The 21,045-nt window shown below is 35.9% G+C and overlaps 1 protein-coding gene across 4 annotated transcripts in view; it reads right to left on the bottom strand.

Moving 5' to 3' along the window:
• ATRX (ATRX, chromatin remodeler) overlaps positions 1-21,045 on the bottom strand; it is a 282,193-nt gene that overhangs the window by 36,248 nt on the left and 224,900 nt on the right. For all 4 annotated transcript variants that reach the window (XM_025372040.1, XM_025372038.1, XM_025372039.1 and 1 more), the window contains 2 exons: positions 17,028-17,205; positions 15,804-15,998 (listed from right to left, as the gene is read on the bottom strand). In XM_025372040.1, coding sequence (XP_025227825.1) covers positions 15,804-15,998; positions 17,028-17,205 — 373 coding nt within the window. The remainder of the gene's footprint in view (positions 1-15,803; positions 15,999-17,027; positions 17,206-21,045) is intronic.

Raw genomic sequence — 21,045 nt, 5'->3', positions numbered from 1 at the left:
AGGAGCTGGTTGTCTGAAAAGATCAACAAAATAGATAGACTGCTAGCCAGACTGATAAAAAAGAAAAGAGAGAAGAATCAAATAGATGCAATAAAAAATGATAAAGGGGATATCACCACTGATCACACAGAAATAAAAACTACCATCAGAGAATACTAAAAATATCTCTGCACAAATAAACTAGAAAATTTAGAAGAAACTGATGAATTCCTGGACACATACACTCTCCCAAGTCTAAACAAGGAAGAAGTCGAATCCGTGAATAGACCAATAACAAGTTCTGAAATTGAGGCAGTAATTGCCTACAAACCAAAAAAAGTCCAGAACCAGATGGATTCACAGCCGAATTCTATCAGAGCTGGTACCATTCCTTTTGAAACTATTCCAAATAATAGAAAAAGAGGGAATTCTCCCTAACTCATTTTATGAGGCCAACATCATCCTGATACCAAAACCTGGCAGAGACACAACAAAAAAAGAAAATTTCAGGCCAATATTCTTGATGAACATCGATGAAATCCTCAGTAAAATACTGACCATCTGAATCTAGCAGCACATCAAAAAGCTTATCCACTACAATCAAGTTGGCTTCATCCCTGGGATGCAAGGCTGCTTCAACATACACAAATCAATAAACATAATCCATCACATAAACAGAACCAATGACAAAAACTATGATTATCTCAATAGATGCAGAAAAGACCTTCGATATAATTCAACACCCCTTCATGCTAAAAACTCTCAATAAATTAGGTATTGATGGAACGTATCTCAAAATAATAAGAGCTATTTATGACAAACCTACAGCCAATATCATACTGAATGGGCAAAAACTGAAAGCATTCCCTTTGAAAACCAGCACAAGACAAGGATGCCCTCTCTCACCACTCCTGTTCAACATAGTATTGGAAGTTCTGCCCAGCGCAATCAGGCAAGAGAAAGAAATAAAGGGTATTCAAATAGGAAAAGAGAAAGTCAAATTGTTTGCAGATGACATGACTGTATATTTAGAAAACTCCATCGTCTCAGCCCAAAATCTCCTTAAGCTGATAAGCAACTTCAGCAGTCTCAGAATACAAAATCAATGTGCAAAAACCACAAGCATTCCTATACACCAATAACAGACAAACAGAGAGCCAAATCATGAGTGAACTCCCATTGACAATTACTACTAAGAGAATAAAATACCTAGGAATACAACTTACAAGGGATGTGAAAGACCTCTTCACGGAGAACTACAAACCACTGTTCAAGGAAATAAAGAGAGGACACAAACAAATGGAAAAACATTCCATGCTCAAAGATAGGAAGAATTAATATCATGAAAATGGCCATACTGCCCAAACTAATTTATAGATTCAATGTTGTCCCCATCAAGCTACCACTGACTTTATTCACAGAATTGGACAAAACTACTCTAAACTTCAAATGGAACCAGAAAAGAGCCTGCAAAGCCAAGACAATCCTAAGCAAAAAGAACAAAGCTGGAGGCATCATGCTACCTGACTTCAAACTATACCACAAGGCTCCAGTAACCAAAACAGCATGGTACTGGTACCAAAAAAAGAGATATAGACCAATGGAACAAAACAGAGGCCTCAGAAATAACACCACACATCTACAACCATCTGATCTTTGACAAACCTGACACAAACAAGCAATGGGGAAAGGACGCCCTATTTAATCAATGGTGTTGGGAAAACTGGTTAGCCATATGCAGAAAACTGAAACTGGACCCCCTCCTTACACCTTATACAAAAATTAACTCAAGATGGATTAAAGACTTAAACGTAAGACCTAAAACCATACTAAAAGAAAACCTAGGCAATACCATTCAGGACATGGGCAAAGACTTCACATCTAAAACACCAAAAGCAATGGCAACAAAAGCCAAAATTGACAAATGGGATGTAATTAAACTAAAAAGCCTATGCACACAGCAAAAGAAACGATCATCAGAGTGAACAGACAACCTACAGAATGGGAGAAAATTTTTGCAATCTATCCATCTGACAAAGGGCTAATATCCATAATCTACAGAGAATTTAAACAAATGTACAAGAAAAAAACAAACAACCCTATTAAAAAGTGGGCAAAGTACATGAACATAAATGTCTAATTCACATAAAATATTTAATTTTTCATAATAACTCTATGAAGCAAATACAATTATCATCCCCATATTATGGACGAAACTACTCACATGGCAAACCAGCATAGGCTGCTAGCTCCCGCCCTCAAAACCAACTCTGCAGAAACCATAGAAGGGAAAAGGAAATATGAATTCCAGAAACTTACAGACAATGTGTGCATATGTGCATGTGCACACACACAGACATCCCTGGGGTATCAACTGGCATCATATGCTATCTGAAATACAGTTACTGAAACAGATGAAATAAGGGAAGATACCACCAACATGGAATTCAAACTAATTTAAGAGTCTAAATGAAATATTAGGAATTAAAAAAAACAGTTGAAAAACTAACTCAGTATAAACAGCAGGAGGGGTACACTTGAATATCTTATTGAATTAGGAGATAAGACTGAGATACTCTTCCAGAAGATAGTAAGAAAGAATAAAGAAATAGGAATGCAAAAGAAAAACTAAAAGATATGGAGGCTAAAAGAGCAGGCATTCAGATAACAGTCTCAGAAAGAAACAAAAAATGGAAAGGATGGTATTTTTGAAGAACTAATGGACATACATTTCTCAGAAGTATAGATGAAAAAACTGAGGCACAGAAGTCAGATATTTTGACTAAGACTAAGATTCAAACGCTGGTCTTGCCCCAGGACCCCTGTTCTTAACCACTCTGCTACACTGACTTGGGGCTAAGGATAAGTAAGTTCAGCACCAAAGACAATTCAGGAGGACTAGGATCAGTTCTGACACCATAAGATTGTGTAGTAACTAGATGAAATCTGTACCTTCCCCAATATTATACACCCTGATAACATTGAATGTGCCTTTCCATAAACCCACAGTATTGATTAAAGCAGTGTAAAGTCATATCAAACCTCAATTTACTTCTCTACAAGCTTAATCATATAGAATATGAATGTCAGGATAGCATAGTGTAATGGTTAAAGAGTGTGGAAACTAGAGTCATAGCACTGAGTTCAAGCCCCAGTGCCACCACTTTCCATGCCATAATTTCATCAGAAAATAGAAAAATTTGTACCTGCTTTGTAAGGATTAAATAAGATAATGCTAGTAAAATCCTTAGCACAGTGCCTGGCATAAACTTTGCTCAATAAAGGTTAGATACTGTTTGTTTTTTTTAATTCAAAGATTTAGCTGATAACCATTGTAAAGTCAAATTATACTACTACATACCTTGTACACACAACAGTGGTGGACCTGGTCAAAAATAGATTCCCAAGGCCTACCTCCAGAAATTCTGATTCAGTAGGTCTTAGATGAAGCCAGGAATCTGCATTTTTTTTGAGACAGAGTCTCACTCTGTCACCCAGGCTGGAGTGCAGTGGTACAAACTTGGCTCACTGCAGCCTCGACCTTCTGGGTTCAAGGGATCCTCTCAACTCAGTCTCCCAAACAGCTGAGACTACAGGTGCATGCCACCAAGCCTGGCTAAGTTTTGTAGAGACAGAGTCTTGCCATGTTGCCCAGGCTGATCTTGAACTCCTGGGTTCAAACAATCCTTCCAACCGGCCTCCCAAAGTGCTGGGATTAGAGGTGTGTGCCACTGTGTTCGACTAGGAATCTGCATTTTTATCATGATTCTTGATGCATGTTAGTCCAAGAAGTACACACAAGGAAAAACACTATTTTAAAGGCATGTCAACTATTGCCTCACAACATTCAGCTTGCAATTTTAGCACAAAAATTCATTTGTTCACATAGCACATTTTTATTGAATACTTGCTATGTGCTATATTATGTATTATGCCAGGTATTGGGGATAGAGTGATGAAAATGCATTGATATAGTTCTTGCCCTCCTAGGCTAATAGGAAGTTTATATTCTAGAGAGAATATTTTAGTTTGTCTATTAAGTAAAAAAGCTTACCATTTAATTCATTTATTAAATGAGCATTTACTAAATACAAACCTGGTATTTTAAATTTCAGGATTTCTATGATCTTAAGCAGCAAATATTTCTAGTACTTCCAGCTCTCCATAAGGAGACACTTTTTAAAGTCTATCCTAAACTCTCCCCAGTAGAATCCTGCATACCATCCCCAACTCTGCCCTCCACACCAACACTGCCAGCAAGGCTGCCTTATCTACATTGATGTTTCCACTGACAATTATTTGTAAGACAACTTGCCAGATTTAGGGAGGCTGCCATCTCAGGGTATCATTGGCTCCATGGTCTCTGTAACCCAAATGTTTTCCCTAAAAGGCTAGGTAAATGGCTCCTTAATAGTTTTTCTTGTGTCATAAGGTGGTACAATAAAAAATAAGACAAAACAGCACTATTAAATTAAGTATGGTCAGTCTGTTAACAAGTATTTATTGTGTAGTTTGTGGAGGGAAAATAGAAGCATCTCTTTACTTTTGAAAATTACTACAGAAGCATCAGCTGGCTATAAGGTAGACTTTCTTCTAAAGTTGCCTATATTATTTAAGAAAAAAAAACCCTTTCCATGTTCTTTGTCAACTGTAGGCTAACTTTTTGAAAGTGAAGATCAATATCTAATAAATATTATATTCCTTCCTGATTACAATTGATCTCTGAGGGAATGCAAGCCTCAAATACCTATGTCTTCTACAGCTTAGCTGAGATGATCTCCTCTGGCTCCTAAATGTCTTTAGTTTTTTACTGATCTGTCATATATCAAGCTTAACTTTCTACTCAGGATCAGGACCTCACATGACTCCTCTGAAATTCCAAAAATGTGAGTCCATACGTATTTCAGAGAAATTAACCTAGTATAATGGTAATATTAATAACAATTATGGAAACAAAAACAGCAGCTAACATTTGAGCACTTACTATGCGCTAGGTAGCATGTTTACATGAATTACTTTCTCTGCGAGAGAAGTACTGGCACTATTCTTATCTTCTTCAGAAAAATGAGGCTTAGAAAGCTTACATGGTTTGCCTAAGATTACATCTGAAAAAGGGTGGTTGGCAAGTTATTTAGGAGAAGGCTTAAACAAACTGCTCTTTTTACTTGGCATCAACCATCCGAGCAAAAATCAAATAGGAGACTTTTGTAATCTGCAAAGAAATGGTAGAATTCAAACAATTTTTCTGATGCTTGTTATTTTTTCTGGTGGTCTATTCATATTCAGATTAATAACAATGATTTTTATACTAGTAAATACAAATATAGGAATAATATTCAAACTTGTTTTATTAAACAAAAAAAATTCCTAAACCTGTGATTAAAAAAGGCAAAGAAGTAGGAGACAATGACATCAAACCTCATATATGCTTCAATTATGAGCATGGCTTCCTAGAGGTATATGACAACAAATATTAGGTTCACATACCACCATAGGTTCACACCCCATAGGCTACTAACACCTACCCTACAATTAAATGTGTCATTTTGAACCTTTATTCTCAAAAGTAAATGTATGCAGGTTAACAGAAAGTTCCTGATATAGGTGGATTAGCTATTTCATACTTTACATCAAATTATTTTAATGGAATGTATTTCACTCTGGTATTAAGAATGACTAAGATGAAACCTTATATTACCATCTGCCAGCTAATAAAACTGTATAATAACATCTCTGTTCAGTAAATTATGCTTTGAAGCATTAAAGTTTGAATACAGGACTAAAGGAGAGAACATTGCACACAAATTCAGCGTAGAGAAAGCAAACCTAAAGCCTCATTTAAGATACTGTAATTTAAATCCTCATTTTGTTCTCCCTGTAATCATCAAGTAGTTCACATTTAAAAAGACATACATAGTACAGTGCTGGAAAAGGGAAGTATAAAAAAAATTCTATGCCAGTTTTACTGGCTTTTGTTTTCTTAAAAAAGGGTACAGAGTAGGCTGTGTATACTGTACTTAAGAGGAACAAAACACCCACTTAAGCATATTCTGAAATATAACCTTGGCTGCACATGGTGACTCATGCCTGTAATCTCCGCACTTTGGGAGGCCAGGAGTTCGAGACCAGCCTGGCCAACATGGCGAAACCCCGTCTCTACGAAAAATACAAAAATTGAGCCAGGCGTGGTGGCACATGCCTATAATCCCAGCTACTCGGGTGGCTGAGGCATGAGAATCGCTTGAACCACAAGAGGCAGAGGTTGCAGGGAGCTGAGATTGCACCACTGCACTCCAGCCTAGGCGACAGAGTGAGACTGTCTCAAAATAAAATAAAACATGACCTTGACCAAGATTTTCGTCTCTGATATCTGTATAATTAGTAAGTTTATTACCAGAAAATGTACTTTCTCTAACATAATTTACATAAATGATAACAGGTTAGCTATCAATTTAGCATTTTAAACACAAGCCATTAAGAATAAGTTAACAAATCTAAATTGCTAGAAACTTGTGTTAAACTACTTATAAGTCTAGATTGTGCTACAGTTTCAAAATGGCTGAGAAACATTATCCTGAACAACTAAAGAGATGCACAGATACTTTTGGTAGAGATGATTCAGGAGGCCTTTAAATCAACTTATTAAAAAATAGGTTCGCAGGACCTCAAGGCTATTATATTTCCAAAAGGGAAAAGCGGTAACAGTAAGAATCCAATGAGGGGATTTAAAATAATAAAGTGAACAGGCGTAGTGGCTCATGCCTGTAATCCTAACACTTTGGGAGGCCGAGGCAGGAGGATCACTTGATGCCAGGAGTTCAAGACCAGCCTAGGCAACAGAACGAGCTCTTGTCTCAAAAATGAAATGAAATGAAATAAAATAAAATAAAAATAATAAAGTAATAAGCAGAGTGGTGAATGAAGCCGACTAAGATAGCAAATTAAGCATATAACTGAAGATACAAATTAAAGCTCCAATTCTCTTCCTTCCACAAACCCACTGTGACAGACTAACCAATCTTCATCTCAATTTTACTGCTTGAAAAGTAAGTCTAATTCCAATACTGCTTTTCAATGATATATGAATCACTAAGGAACACTATAAAGGCAACTAGAATTTCAAAAGTCCAGATAAAAGTGCCAAGCATTGCATTATTCACTAAGGATAGTGAAGGAAGCACAGAATGCAGTTCTTGCCTTTAAAGAGGTACAAAGACAAAGACAAGGAAAATAGTCAAGTGGCTAATTAAGTCTGAGGTATTAAATCAAATTAGAAGTAGAGAAGTGAAAACTGAACAAGAACAGAAATGGAGAAACAGGAATTAAGTAATAATGACCTAAAGAGGAAGTGATGAAGCAGAAAGAGATATAGTAATCACATATCAAGTAAGTTAAAAAGAAGTGCTTTTGGGACTACCACAAGACAAAAAACAAAACAAAACAAAAAAAACCTCGTAAAAGGCATGGAATTTAATTATTACTTAGATAACAGTAACTGAAAGGATGAAAATGTATCATTTTTAGCAGTCTTTCATCTTAAAAATCATGGACAAGAAGGAAGGTGTTTGCAATTGTACTATAATAACAGAAACCAACTTCAAAATACCTTGAATAAAAGCAGCTTCAAATACCAAAAAATCCCTCGCCATGAATATCAAAACGTACCAAGAAATCCCTCGCCATGAATATCAAAATGTACCCATTTCAGATGACCAATTTTCAAATTCTATTAAAATAGTGGCAATGTTACATGAAATTCTAATTATAAATCAAGGGAACATTAATATTTACTGAGTATCTACATTATGTCCAGTACTTCTCTGTCTCCATTGCTAATACCTCATTTCAGGCCTGCATTACCTCTCCCACCCGAATCATTTTAATAGCATCCTAACAAGTATCTTAATATCCATTTCTTTTCTCTGATCCATCCTCCACACTGATACATAAAATGATTTATTTCTAAAATGAAAATGTGACAGTAGTCTCTTGCTTAAAATTTTTGTTAAGTAGATACCACAACCTATAATACAATGTACAAACTAACTTCTATTATTTGATTCCCACCTACCTTTCCAGTCTTTTCTTTTATCTCTTCCCACACTCACCCTTACTTTACCACTATCTCCTTATACTCTTATTCATTTTTAACTACTTGAGGTTCTTCAAACTTACCATGCCATGTTATGCATGTTTCTTTTTTTCTATTCCCCATTTTGAAGGGCCTTTTGCTCTTCTGCCCTCTTAGCAATGCAGTTACCCAGTTCTACTTTCAACATCTGTTCAAGCATATCAATATCCATCCCCAACTTTCCAAGAAAGAAATGAATATTCCTTCCTTGGTGCCTCTACAGATTTGTTATAGGATCTGTAACTCTTACTATATTACTTGCTTAAGGTAAGCTTTTTAGACCATAGCTTCTTGGGAACAGAATCCGAGACTTATTTATCAGTGTATCCTTAGAGACCAGTACAATTGGCATATCATAGGCACCCCAAAAAGTTTTAAATCAATGAATGAATAACCAAGCTTCATTATTCAAGATAAAATTTTTCAGCTGGGCAAGGTGGCTCACACCTGCAATCCCAGCATTTTGGGAGGCCGAGGCAGGTGAATCACCTGAGGTTGGGAGTTTGAGACCAGCCTGGCCAACATGGTGAAACCCCATCTCTACTAAAAATATAAAAATTAGCTGGGTGTGGTGGCACATGTCTATAATCTCAGCTACTCAGGCTGAGGCACAAGAATCATTTCAACCCAGGAGGCGGAGGTTGCAGTGAGCCGAGATCACGCTGCTGCACTCCAGCCTGGGCAACAGAGCGAGACTCTGTCTCAAAGAAAAAAAATAATTTTCGCTGCCTATCCTTTTAAAAGCTAGTCTATTATCAGTTGAGTCCTACCATTTATTTTCATGAAATGTCTGATTGAGCCCAAAATAATCACTCTAGGCCAATTTTCTAAAAGCCCAGATTCATCATACAACAGTCCCATTCAAGAACTTATAGTAAACATTATTTTAAAGCGCAGTGCCTCCATTTGCCTTTCATGGTTTTCCTACTTATCTAACCTCCACTCTTCATCAATGCCAGGCCAATTTCATCATCCCTTAAGCCTGGTACATAAATTCTTACCTCTGTCCCTTTGCCCACACTGTTCAATCTCTCATTCACACTTGATTCTTCCCTTTATCCAATTAAATATTAACCATCTTTTATAGGCCAACCAAGTCTGATTTTTCTCCCATCAAAATTGTATCTGAATGCTCCATCCTTCCCCTAACTATTATAAGCAAAGATACTCAGTACCAGTCATATCGGCACTTCATTCTTTCCCTTTTAAGAATGTTACTTTTTTTTCCCCAACCGGATTATCAGCTCCTTCAGGTATCTGATTGTACTCCCTTTATAGATCCCTCACAGTTTTTAGTTACTGTGATAGAAAGGCAACATGGCAAAGTGTTTTAAAAACTTTTTTTAAAAAAAGCAGGCATGTCCTCTCTTTGAATTAAATCTTATGTTGAAGTCCGATACATTAAAAAGATAAAAGAGGGGCTCTGACTGAAATGGGATGTGGGGATTAGAGTGTTGCTTGCCTGGCCCCTCTGTACTTGCTTAGCCACATGGTAGCAGCCCCTAAAGCATCTCCTGGGGTTCCCTGTAACACAGTTTGAAAACTACTGGGTTCACAATGAGATGCCATCTCACACCAGTTAGAATAACGATCATTTAAAAAGTCAGGAAACAACTGATGCTGGTGAGGATGTGGAGAAACAGGAATGGTTTTACACTGTTGGTGGGAGTGTAAATAAGTTCAACCAATGCGGAAGACAGTGTGGCGATTCCTCAAGGATCTAGAACTGGAAATATCATTTGACTCAGCAATCCCATTATAGGGAATATACCCAAAGGATTATAAATCATTCTACTATAAAGACACATGCACACATATGTCTATTGCAGTACTATTTCCAATAGCAAAGACCTGGAACCAACCCAAATGCCCATCAATGACAGACTGGGTAAAGAAAATGTGGCACATACACACCAAGGAATACTATGCAGCCATAAAAATAACGAGTTCAAGTCCTTTGCAGGGACATGGATGAAGCTGGAAACCATCAACCACAACAAACTAACACAAGAACAGAAAACCAAATACTGCATGCTCTCACTCATAAGTGGGAGTAGAACAATGAGAACACATGGACATAAGGAAGGTCACATCACACACTGGGGCCTGTCAGGGGGTGGGGGAAAGGGGAGGGAGAGCATTAGGACAAATACCTAATGCATGCAGGGCTAAAAATCTAGATGACAGGTTGATAGGTGCAGCAAACCACCATGGCACATGTATACCTATGTAAGAAACTGCATGTTCAGCACATGTATCCCAGATCTTAAAGTAAAAAAAAAAAAAAAAAAAGGATCGGGTGCAGTGGCTCGCACCTGTAATCCCTGCACTTTGGGAGGCCGAGGTGGGTGGATCACGAGGTCAGGAGTTCAAGACCAGCCTGGCCAAGATGGTGAAACTCTGTCTCTACTAAAAAACAAAAAATTTAGCCAGGCATGGTGGCAGGTGCCTGTAATTCCAGCCACTTGGAAGGCTGAGGCAGAGAATAGCTTGAACCCCGGAGGCGGAGGTTGCAGTAAGCTGAGATCACTCCACTGCACTCCAGCCTGGGCGACAGAGCGAGACTCGTCTCAAAAAAAAAAAAAAAAAGTTAAAAAAGGAAATGTCCTCGACACAGTAAAGGCCATTTATGAAACCCCACAGGTCATATCACACTCCATGGGGAAAAATTAAAAGCTTTATCTCTAAGATCAGGAACAAGATAAGGATGTCCACCTCTCATCATTTCTCTTTAACACAGTACTGGAAGTACTACCAAGAGCAATTAGACAAGAAAAACAAATAAAAGGCATCCAAATCAGAAATAAAGAATTAAAATCATCCTAGTTTGCAGAGGACATGATCCTATATAGAGAAATCCCTAAGGACTCCACTAAAACACTATTAGAACTAATAAGTTCAGTAACATTGGAGGCTACGAAATCAACATACAAAACTCAGTTTCATTTTTTTACACGAAAATAATCAGAAAAAGAAATCAAGAAAACAATGCCATTTATAGTAGTATGAAAACAAACAAAATGCTTAGGAATAAATTTAACCAATGAAGTGAAAGATCTGTACACTGAAAACTGAAAAACACTGATGAAAGAAATTGAACACAAATAGTCTACGTTTTCTGTATTAGCAAAATTAATACTGTTAGAATGTACACACTACCCAAAGTGACATACAGATTCAACACAATCCCCATCAAAATTCCGAAGAAATTCACCTTGAAAAAAAGAAAAAGCAATCCTAAAATGTGTATGGAACCACAAAACACCCCAAATAGTGAATACAATTGTGACAAAGAAAATCAAAGGTGGAGGCATTTCCTGGTTTCAAATTATATTACAAAGCAAAGTAATTAAAACATTATGGTGGTCAGGTGCGGTGGCTCATGCCTGTAATCCCAGCACTTTGGCAGGCCAAGGCGCATGGATTGCTTGAGGTCAGGAGTTCGAGACCAGCCTGGCCAACATGGTGAAACCCTGTCTCTACCAAAAATACAAAAATTAGCACTCCAGCCTGAGTGACATAGTAAGACTCTGTCTCAAAATAATAATAATAATAATAATAATAATAATAGGGGCCAGGTGCAGTGGCTCACGCCTGTAATCCCACCACTTTGGGAGGCTGAGGTGGGCTGATGACCTGAGGTCCTGAGTTTGAGACCAGCCTGGCCAACATGGCGAAACCCCATCTCTACTAAAAACACAAAAATTAGCTGGGCATGGTGGCATGTGCCTGTAATCCCAGCTACTTAGGAGGCTGAGGCAGGAGAATAGCTTGAGCCTGGGAGGCAGAGGTTGCAGTGAGCAGAGACTATGCCATTGCATTCCATCCTGGGCTACAGAACGAGACTGTGTCTCAATAATAATAATAATAATAATAATAACAACAAGAACAAGAATAATAACATTGAATACAAATGGACTAAATTCTCCAATCGAAAAACACAGACTGGCCAAATGGATGCAAAAACAACGGCCATTGGTCAGTTGCCTACCAAGAAATACACTTCTCCTATAAAAACACACATATACTAAAGTAAAGGGATGAAAAAAAGATATATTCCATGCCAATGGAAACCGAAAAAGAGCCTATAAAAAAGTCACTATACTTAGACAAAATAGATTTCAAGATCAAAAACTGTAAGAAGAGACAAAAAAGGTCACTATATACTAATAAAGGGGTAAGTTCAGCAAGAGGATATAATTATTTTATTTATTTATTTAAAGATGGAGTCTCCCCTGTCGCCCAGGCTGCAGTGCAGTGGCGGGATCTTGGCTTACTGAAACCTCTGCCTCCCAGATTCAAGCGATTCTCCTGCCTCAGCCTCCAAAGTAGCTGCGATTATAGGGGCCCACCACCAACCCCCGTTAATTTTTGTATTTTTAGTAGAGACAGGGTTTCACCATGTTGGCCAGGCTAGTCTCAAACTTCTGACCCAAAGTGATCTGCCCACCTCAGCCTCCCGAAGTGCTGGGATTACAGGCGTGAGACACCATGCCCAGCCAGGATATAATAATTTTAAATATATATGCACCCAACACTGGAGCAGCCAGATATACAAAGGAAACATTATTAGAGTGAGAGAGAGAGATAGGCCCCCAGTACAGTAATAGCTGGAGACTTCAACACCACAGTTTCAGTGTTGCACAGATAATCCAGACAGAAAATCAACAAAGAAATATCAGACTTAATCTGCACTACAGACCAAATATACAAAATAGATAATTTAAAGAATATTTCATTTAATGGCTGCATTATACATACTCTTCTCTCCAGCACATGGATCATTCTCAAGGAGACACCGTATGTTAAGCCAAAAACAGTATTTAAAATTCCAATAAACTGAAATCATATCAAGTATCTTCTCTGACCACAATGAATTAAAACTAGAAATCAGTAACAAGAGAAATTTTTGATATTCTGAACACATGAAAAGTAAACAATATACTCTTGAATAACCAGTGGGTTAGTGAAGAAATTGAAAAAGAAATTAAAAATTTCTTGAAACAAGTAATAATGGAAACACAACATACCAAAAACCTATGGGATACAGCGAAATCAGTACTCAGAGGGAAGTTTATAGCTGTAAGTACCAACATCAAAGAAAGTAGAAAAACTTTGAATAAACAACCTAACGATGCATCTTAAGGAAGTAAAAGCAAGAGAAGAAAAGTAGAAAAGATCAATGAAACAAACACTTGGTTTTTTGAAAAGATAAAGTCCACAAACCTTTAGCCAGACTTCTTAAGAAAAAAAAGAGAGAATACCCAAATAAATGAAATCAGAGATGGAAAAGGAGACATTAAAACTGATACCACAGAAATTTAAATGACCATTAGAGGCTACTATGACCAACTATATGCCAATAAATTGGAAAACCTAGAAGAAATGGACAAATTCCTAGACACATGCAATCTACTAAGATTGAACCAGGAAGAAATCCAAAACCCGAACAGACCAATAACAACTAATGAGATCAAAGTAATAATAAAAAGTCTCCAAAGCAAAGAAAACCTAGAGACCCCAATTTACCTAAATAATTTTCATTTTAGGTTCACGGGTACATGTGCGGGTAAATTTACCCCAATTTATGTGCACGTGTACCCCTGAACCTAAAATGAAAATGTAAAATAAAATAAACATATTATGGCATGTAAAGCCCCAACCCCACCCCCCAAAGAAAAATTAAAAAATGAAAAGCCAGGTACCTAATACCTTCACTGCTGAATTTTACCAAACATTCCAAGAAGTACTAATTCCAATCTTCCTCAAACTATTCTGAAAATTAGAGAAGGAATACTTCCAAATTCTTTCTGAGACCAGTATTACAACGATACCGAAACCAGACAAAGACACATCAAAAAAGGAAAACTACAGGCCAATATTCCTGATGATCATTCACACAAAAATCCTCAACAAAATACTAGCAAAACAAATTGAACAACACATTAAAAAGGTCATTCATCATGACCAAGTGGGATCTATCCTAGGGATGCAACGATGGCTCAGTTTATGGATATCAGCCGAGTGCGATGGCTCATACCTGTAGTCCCAGCACTTCGGGAGGTCGAGGTGGGAGGATCCCTTGAGCCCAGGAGTTCAAGATGAGCTGGGCAACATAAAGAGACCTCACCTCTACAAACAAACAAACAAACAAACCAGAAAAACACATACATACATACATACACACATATAAATATATACACACACACACACGGAAAATCAATGTGATACATCATATCAATAAAACGAAGGATAAAAACCATATAATCATTTCAATTCATGCTGGAAACGCATGTGATAATATTCAACATCCCTTCATAATAAAAAGCCCTAAAAACTTGGGTATCAGAGGAACATACTTCAACATATTAAAACTATATACGACAGACCCACAGCTACTATCATACTGAATGGGAAAAAACTCAAAGTCTTTGCTCTAAGATCTTGAACACAACAAGGTTGCCCACTTTCACTACTGTTATTTAACATCATACAGGAAGTCCTAGTAAGAGTAATCAAAGAAGACAAAGAAATAAAGCACATACAAATGGGAAAGGAAGAAGTCAAATTATCCTTGTTTGCAGATGACATGACCTTATATTTGGGGGAAAAACAAAAACAAAAAAAAAAACTAAAGACTCCAGTGGGGAGCGGGAGGGCAGGGGAGTGGGGAGAGAAGAAAAGAGAAGAGAGAAAGAAAACTACTGGGTTCAAATTCTAGCTGTAACACTTACTGGTCATGTACCCTTGTGTAATCACAAACTCTAAGTCTCAGCTTCCTGAGATAATGTGTATGAGACAGGCCTTTATAAACCTTCAAGTTTTCCATAAATGTGAAGAATATTTAAACTTCACAAGACATAAGCTAAGCTGACTACATCATACCATCTTAACAGTTTTATCACACAATATTACTGATTGTGAAAGCATTCTGTATTTTAAAGTCCAGATTTATTTAAACTAAAATAAAGCATCCTAAATGTCATTCAATTCTGGAAATCCCAGGTCCTCAGCTTTGTTTCTTGTATTTGAAAATAACTTTCTAATCTCCATTTGGAGGACAAACAAATATAATGATTAAGAGTAATGCTTTTGAGTTGGTCAGATATGATTTGAAGGCCAGCTTCATGATATGGTGTGTAAACTCGGGTAAGTTACCTAACATCTCTGAACCTCAATTTCCTCATCTTGAAAATGAAAACAGGACTATCTGCTTTTCAGTTGCTGCTGGATTGAGGGAGATAATCTGAACAATGTCTTGTTTTTCTTAGTATGCTCTCACAGTATACCTCTCAAAGTCAGCAAATAATAAATGTTTATAAAATTAATTGGTTTCTTGCAACCCGAAATTCACCATAAGAATAAATTCAAAGTAATTCCCCCTTTTCTAATTGGAAAATTTGTCTGCTACTTCTCATAAAAGTTGAAGTGTAAAGTATATTAGAAAATATGCTAATTAGATATATGTGGCATAAAATATGTGTTTCAGAATATACTTTTTGTGGTGCTATATGGAGAATTGATCAAGCACCCTATCATTTATAATTTTCTAGACAAAATTCATTAAATATAATTTTATTCTCCTTGAAAAATTCTGAAATATAGCCTTAATCGGATGACTAACTTTCATATTAGTAGTAAAATTTCTTTAGTCCATGTTGGTTTGTTAAGCCAGTGATCTAAATATTTTTACCTTTGGCAGCATGGGAGTATCCCTCTTCTTCTTCTTTTCTGAATTAGGGTCATCTAATAAGTCTGGCTCAAAAGTATAAAGTTCAGTAAGCTCATTCATAGTAAAATGACGCTCCACCTGCTGCTGATCAACAACTCGAAAAGACAGTGACTGCTTAGTTACTTGCCGATCATAAATCTTATCTTCCATGGTTCCCTTTGTAAAAAGAAGGAAGAATATACAAAAAAATTAAATTTTGTAAGCATGAAACTTAATCAAGGATAAATACAGTTACTGGTTAATATGAAATGGTAAAACTTCATGGTAATATATTGCCATAAAGAAAAACTCATCAGCAATTTTGCTTAATTCATGAAAGATTTCATCTGTTTAGCATAGTTTACCATAACAAATAAAATTACATTACTGATAATTATTCTATATTATCTGACCAAAACGCATTCATGTGTTGCTTTATTTATTTCTGCACTCCGTAGAAGGAGGACAGCAGGCAGATACCAGAGTAAATAGAAATAAAGGGACAGACACAAAAAACATTTAGGTAAATATTGAAGTTAGAAGGCAAGAGAGCAGTTTGATTCCTTTTCAATGTAATATAATAAGCTATCAACAAACACCATAAACTGCCTTTATATCATCTTATTGTCTATGATTTCAAGACAGAAAACAAATATAAAACACCATATCCATTACACATAAACTACATTAATTAAATGTATACATATTATACTAAATGTATATTAAATATAAAAATTACATTATAAATGAGAATGTATAGAAGTTATAAGCAGGAAAGAAAAAAATAAAAGAAAATTGAATAAATAAATAACAGGAAAGAGTTTACATAACGCTGTCAATCAACTTATATACTAAAGAAGATCAAATAAGCAAGGATCTACCAAAAAAAAAAAAAAAAACCAGTCTCTGGTTGAGAAGCCCAGATTTGGAGGCAGGTTGAGAGGGTTGCATCTGCTGTGGGTAGCATCCACTAAATCTGTTTACTCATGCAAAACAATCTCAACATGAGAAAGATGACATTACAGAAATGGATACACTACAAAACAGAAAATCAAGAAAAGCCAAAACTGACTTCTGCTGCTTTATGTACAGAAATGGTATTTCCAACTTTATTTCCCTCTCTGTAATACATATATGTTTCATACCTCTAAAATATTATCAGTTTCACACGAACTTTCAATATGAAAAAGAGAATTATAAACCTACCTGAGCTAAGAACCTATATACATAAACAGGCTTAGTTTGTCCAAAGCGATAAACTCTGAATATACTCTGGATGTCATAAGATGGATTCCAAGAAGCATCAAATATAATTACTCGATTAGCAGCTACCAGATTAATTCCTAGAGATCCTGCTTTAGTAGAAATGATAAATAATCGCCCTCTGAAAATGAAAATATAGAATGCTTCAGTAATTAGTACTTTACAAATATTTTAATTACAATATGACTTTTTGATACTTAGGCAGTTTTTTTTTTAACTATCAAGAGTTCAGAGACTTCATTTCTTACTTACTGAAGAAAATAAGATATTATATAAGGAGTCAGGATGATAATACATATGCCTAGGAAGAATCCTATTGTTGGAAAATAAAATAGTCTGATTTAGGAATAAAGATGAAATGAAAAATTAAATATTTACAATGTAGTCAAGGTTTTATTTACAGATTTCTGAATAAATTTAGAGAATTTATATTTAACTTCAAAGTCTATATTGTATTGGGTACAGCTAGGGGCACTAAGTACATCAAAATGAAGGACAATGCAAAAGTAGGTGAATATGTAGGAGTGACTGAACATTTATAATACAGCATAATGAATATAAGGAGAGACGTTAGATAGATGCAAGGTACTGGGGTAGATAAAACAGGAGCAAGAAGACAGACACAGGGCTCCAGGAAGGGTGTGTCTAAAGAAAAAAAAAGAAACCGATAGATTACCTGATTTGTTGAAACACAAGCATTTATAGTTTTTTTCTTTCTTTTTTTTTTTTTTTTGAGACAGAGACTCGCTCTGTCAGCCAGGCTGGAGTGCAATGGCGCAATCTCAACTCACTGCAACCTCCGCCTCCTAGGTTCAAGCGATTCTCCTGCCTCAGTCTCCTGAGCAGCTGGGATTACAGGCGCAACACCATGCCTGGTTAATTTTTGTATTTTCAGTAGAGATAGGGTTTCGCCATGTTGGCCAGGCTGGTCTTGAACTCCTGACCTAAGGTAATCTGCCCACCTCAGCCTCCCAAAGTGCTGGGATTACAGGTGTGTGCTACCATGCCTGGCCAAGATTTACAATATTTCTATAGTAGAATTTAGAAATGAATTGGTGATAGGTATATAGAATACTAAGCAAATGGTAAAAACAAATCACTACTTCAGCAAAATATAATAAAGTACACAAAAAAAGAAAAACACAGTATTCAAGTGGCTTACAAATATTTACATAGCCACAATAAAGAAGACACTGCAAATTAATTTAGGCAAATATTATGAAAAATTATACTGGGTAAACGAATGAGGAAAAGTGTGCATGTACTTGTGGTAAATTACTACCTTACACTTTAGAAAGGATGTAGGTAAGTAAGAATTACCAAGAGTTGAAGTTGGTTACCTCCAGAAAGTAGAAATCACAGGTAGAAAGAGATTTGGTCACGGGACTGGTTTTTATTTGAAGCCTTGTAAAACTATCTGTTTTTTAAAAATATGTAAATATATTACTTTGATATTAATGAAAATTTAATTTGAAAAAGATTAGATAAACACTTTTTGAAAATAAAAACAACTCTAAGGAAAAAAATTCCTCAGTTCCACTCCCCAGAAACAACCTCCATTCAAATCATGATATATTTCCTATAGGTTTCTTTTTTTCTGAATATATACTTTTTAAATTTTGCAGTCAGGATAATATCTGTATATACAATATGTATTAAGAACAGTTCCCCAAATTTCTTGGTAAACATCATGCTTGGTAGCTGCATAGTATTGCATTGGATGACTGTACAATAATTTAATAATTTGCTTATTGCTGGTAACTTATAGAGTGACAAAAATCCCTGGAATATAATAAGCTCTCAATAATCAACACAAAATTTCTTTTCTTTCATGAAAGAAAATTAATTACTAAAATGCCATACTAATTACATTTACAGCATTCATTATACACTAGAATGCAAAGAAACTCTAAATTTAAATGATGGGGAAAAGTTTACAATTTAGTTTACCAATCATATTATATACTAAAGAAAAATCCTGGTATAAAATAAATAGAGATACTAAATTCATATTTTATGTCAATTTGGAACTACCACACATCTATGAATATAGACTACAGAAATTATCACAAAAGTTGACCAATTTTGAAGAAAATGTATTTATCACAGTGTTATTTTATAGCAGCATAAGGTTGAAAATTAAACAATATGTACAACATAGAGAACTAAATTACACTCTGGCTATGTTACCATTAAAAATCCAAATACTACATTATGTGGAAGAAAAGCAGAATATAGAGTCTTACTAAATACAATTGCAAATGCATTAAAAACAAAAACATATACACACAATGTTAACAGTGGTTCTCTGTGGTCAGTGGGATTATGATGACAAGTTTCATCTTTATACCTCTATAACACATATTCATTACAGAGAATAAACTGTAGCTTCTTTAATTAGAGGACACACTTGAAGGTATATGGGTAAATGCTTGTCCAAAATTATTCCAGTTATTAATATCTATCCCACATAAGCAAAAGATGGCATAGAGCTATACAAAAGAATCAAGCATATAGAATGGTATAAACTATGTAGGTTAAAAAACACACAGACATACATACACACACAACACACATGAAACCTTAAATAACTTCAATATGCAAGTCCATATTGAGATAAACTACCCAATACATTTTTTAGATATTCTTAATACTAAGTATTAGTATTAAAGTATATACTCAAAACAAACATAATTAAAATATAAAGGATTATTTGCACAGTGCTCATATAAACCATCTTATACATGTCTTTTGATAAAAGCATTTCTGTCAGGTACATATCTAAGAGTGGAATTGCTGAGTCAGGGTATTTACATGCACTGCTAAACTGAACAAATAGTTCTGTAAAGTAGTTATTCCAATTCATATTCCCACTAGCAGTATATGAGGCTTCCAGTTGTTCAGGTCCTTGACAACTCATGGTACTGTCTTTTTGTTTTTATTATAACCTTCGAAAACAGTTTAAGGTTCACAAAAATTATACCAGTTGAGTTCCCATATATCCTTCACTCTCGGCTTCCAATGGTAACCTACAACTTACATAACAACAATACATTGTCAAAACCAGGAAATTGATGTTGGTATGAACTCAAGTACAGAGCTCATTTGGGTTTCATCAGTTTTTGTTTGATGTATAGTTCTACAAAATTTTATCATGCATGTAGAATCATGTAACCATTACCAAAGCAGGATACAGAACTGTTCTATTATCACAAAAAAAGAAACACCTTTCTTGTGTTATCCCTTCGTATTCATGCCCTTCCCCTAACCCTAAACCCTGTCAACTACAGATCTGTTCTTTATCATTATACTTCTGTCAAATTGCAAGGTTATATGACAAGTATGTTTAGTTTTGTTTTTTTGAACTGTCAAATTGTTTTCCAGAATGGTGGTTATCATTTTATATTCCCACTAGTAATGTAGGATAGATCTAGTTTCTCTATATCCTCACTAGCATTTAACGTTGTCACTATTTTTTATTTTAGCCATGTTGATAGGTGTGAAGTGACAACTCATGTGGTTTTAAATTACACTTTTCTTTCGTTTCTAGAGACAGGATCTCACTCTGTCTCCCCGGTTGGAGTGCAGTGGCACAATCACAGCTCACTGCAACCTCGAATTCCTGGGCTCAAGTGATCCTCCTGCCTCAGCTCCTAAGTAGCTATGACTATAGACATGTGCCACCATGCCCAGCTAATTGTATTTAATTTTTTGTAGAGATAGATTCTCATCATGTTGCCCAGGCTGGTCTTGAATCCGTGGCCTCAAGTGATACTCCCACCTCAGCCTCCCAAAGCCCTGGGATTGCAGGCCTGAGCCACCAGCCTCACCTAAATTACATTTCCCTAATGGCTAGTGATGCTATCTTTTCATATGCTTATTTGCATAGCCTTCCTCAGAGAACTGTCAGTTCAAGTCCTTTGCCCATTTACTAACTGGGTTGTTTTCTTTCTGAGAGTTC

Source organism: Theropithecus gelada, chromosome X (genome assembly GCF_003255815.1).
Source record: "Theropithecus gelada isolate Dixy chromosome X, Tgel_1.0, whole genome shotgun sequence".
NCBI lineage: Eukaryota > Metazoa > Chordata > Mammalia > Primates > Cercopithecidae > Theropithecus > Theropithecus gelada.
Note: the sequence above shows the minus strand (reverse complement) of the source record. Positions and strands in the feature narration are given on the sequence as shown.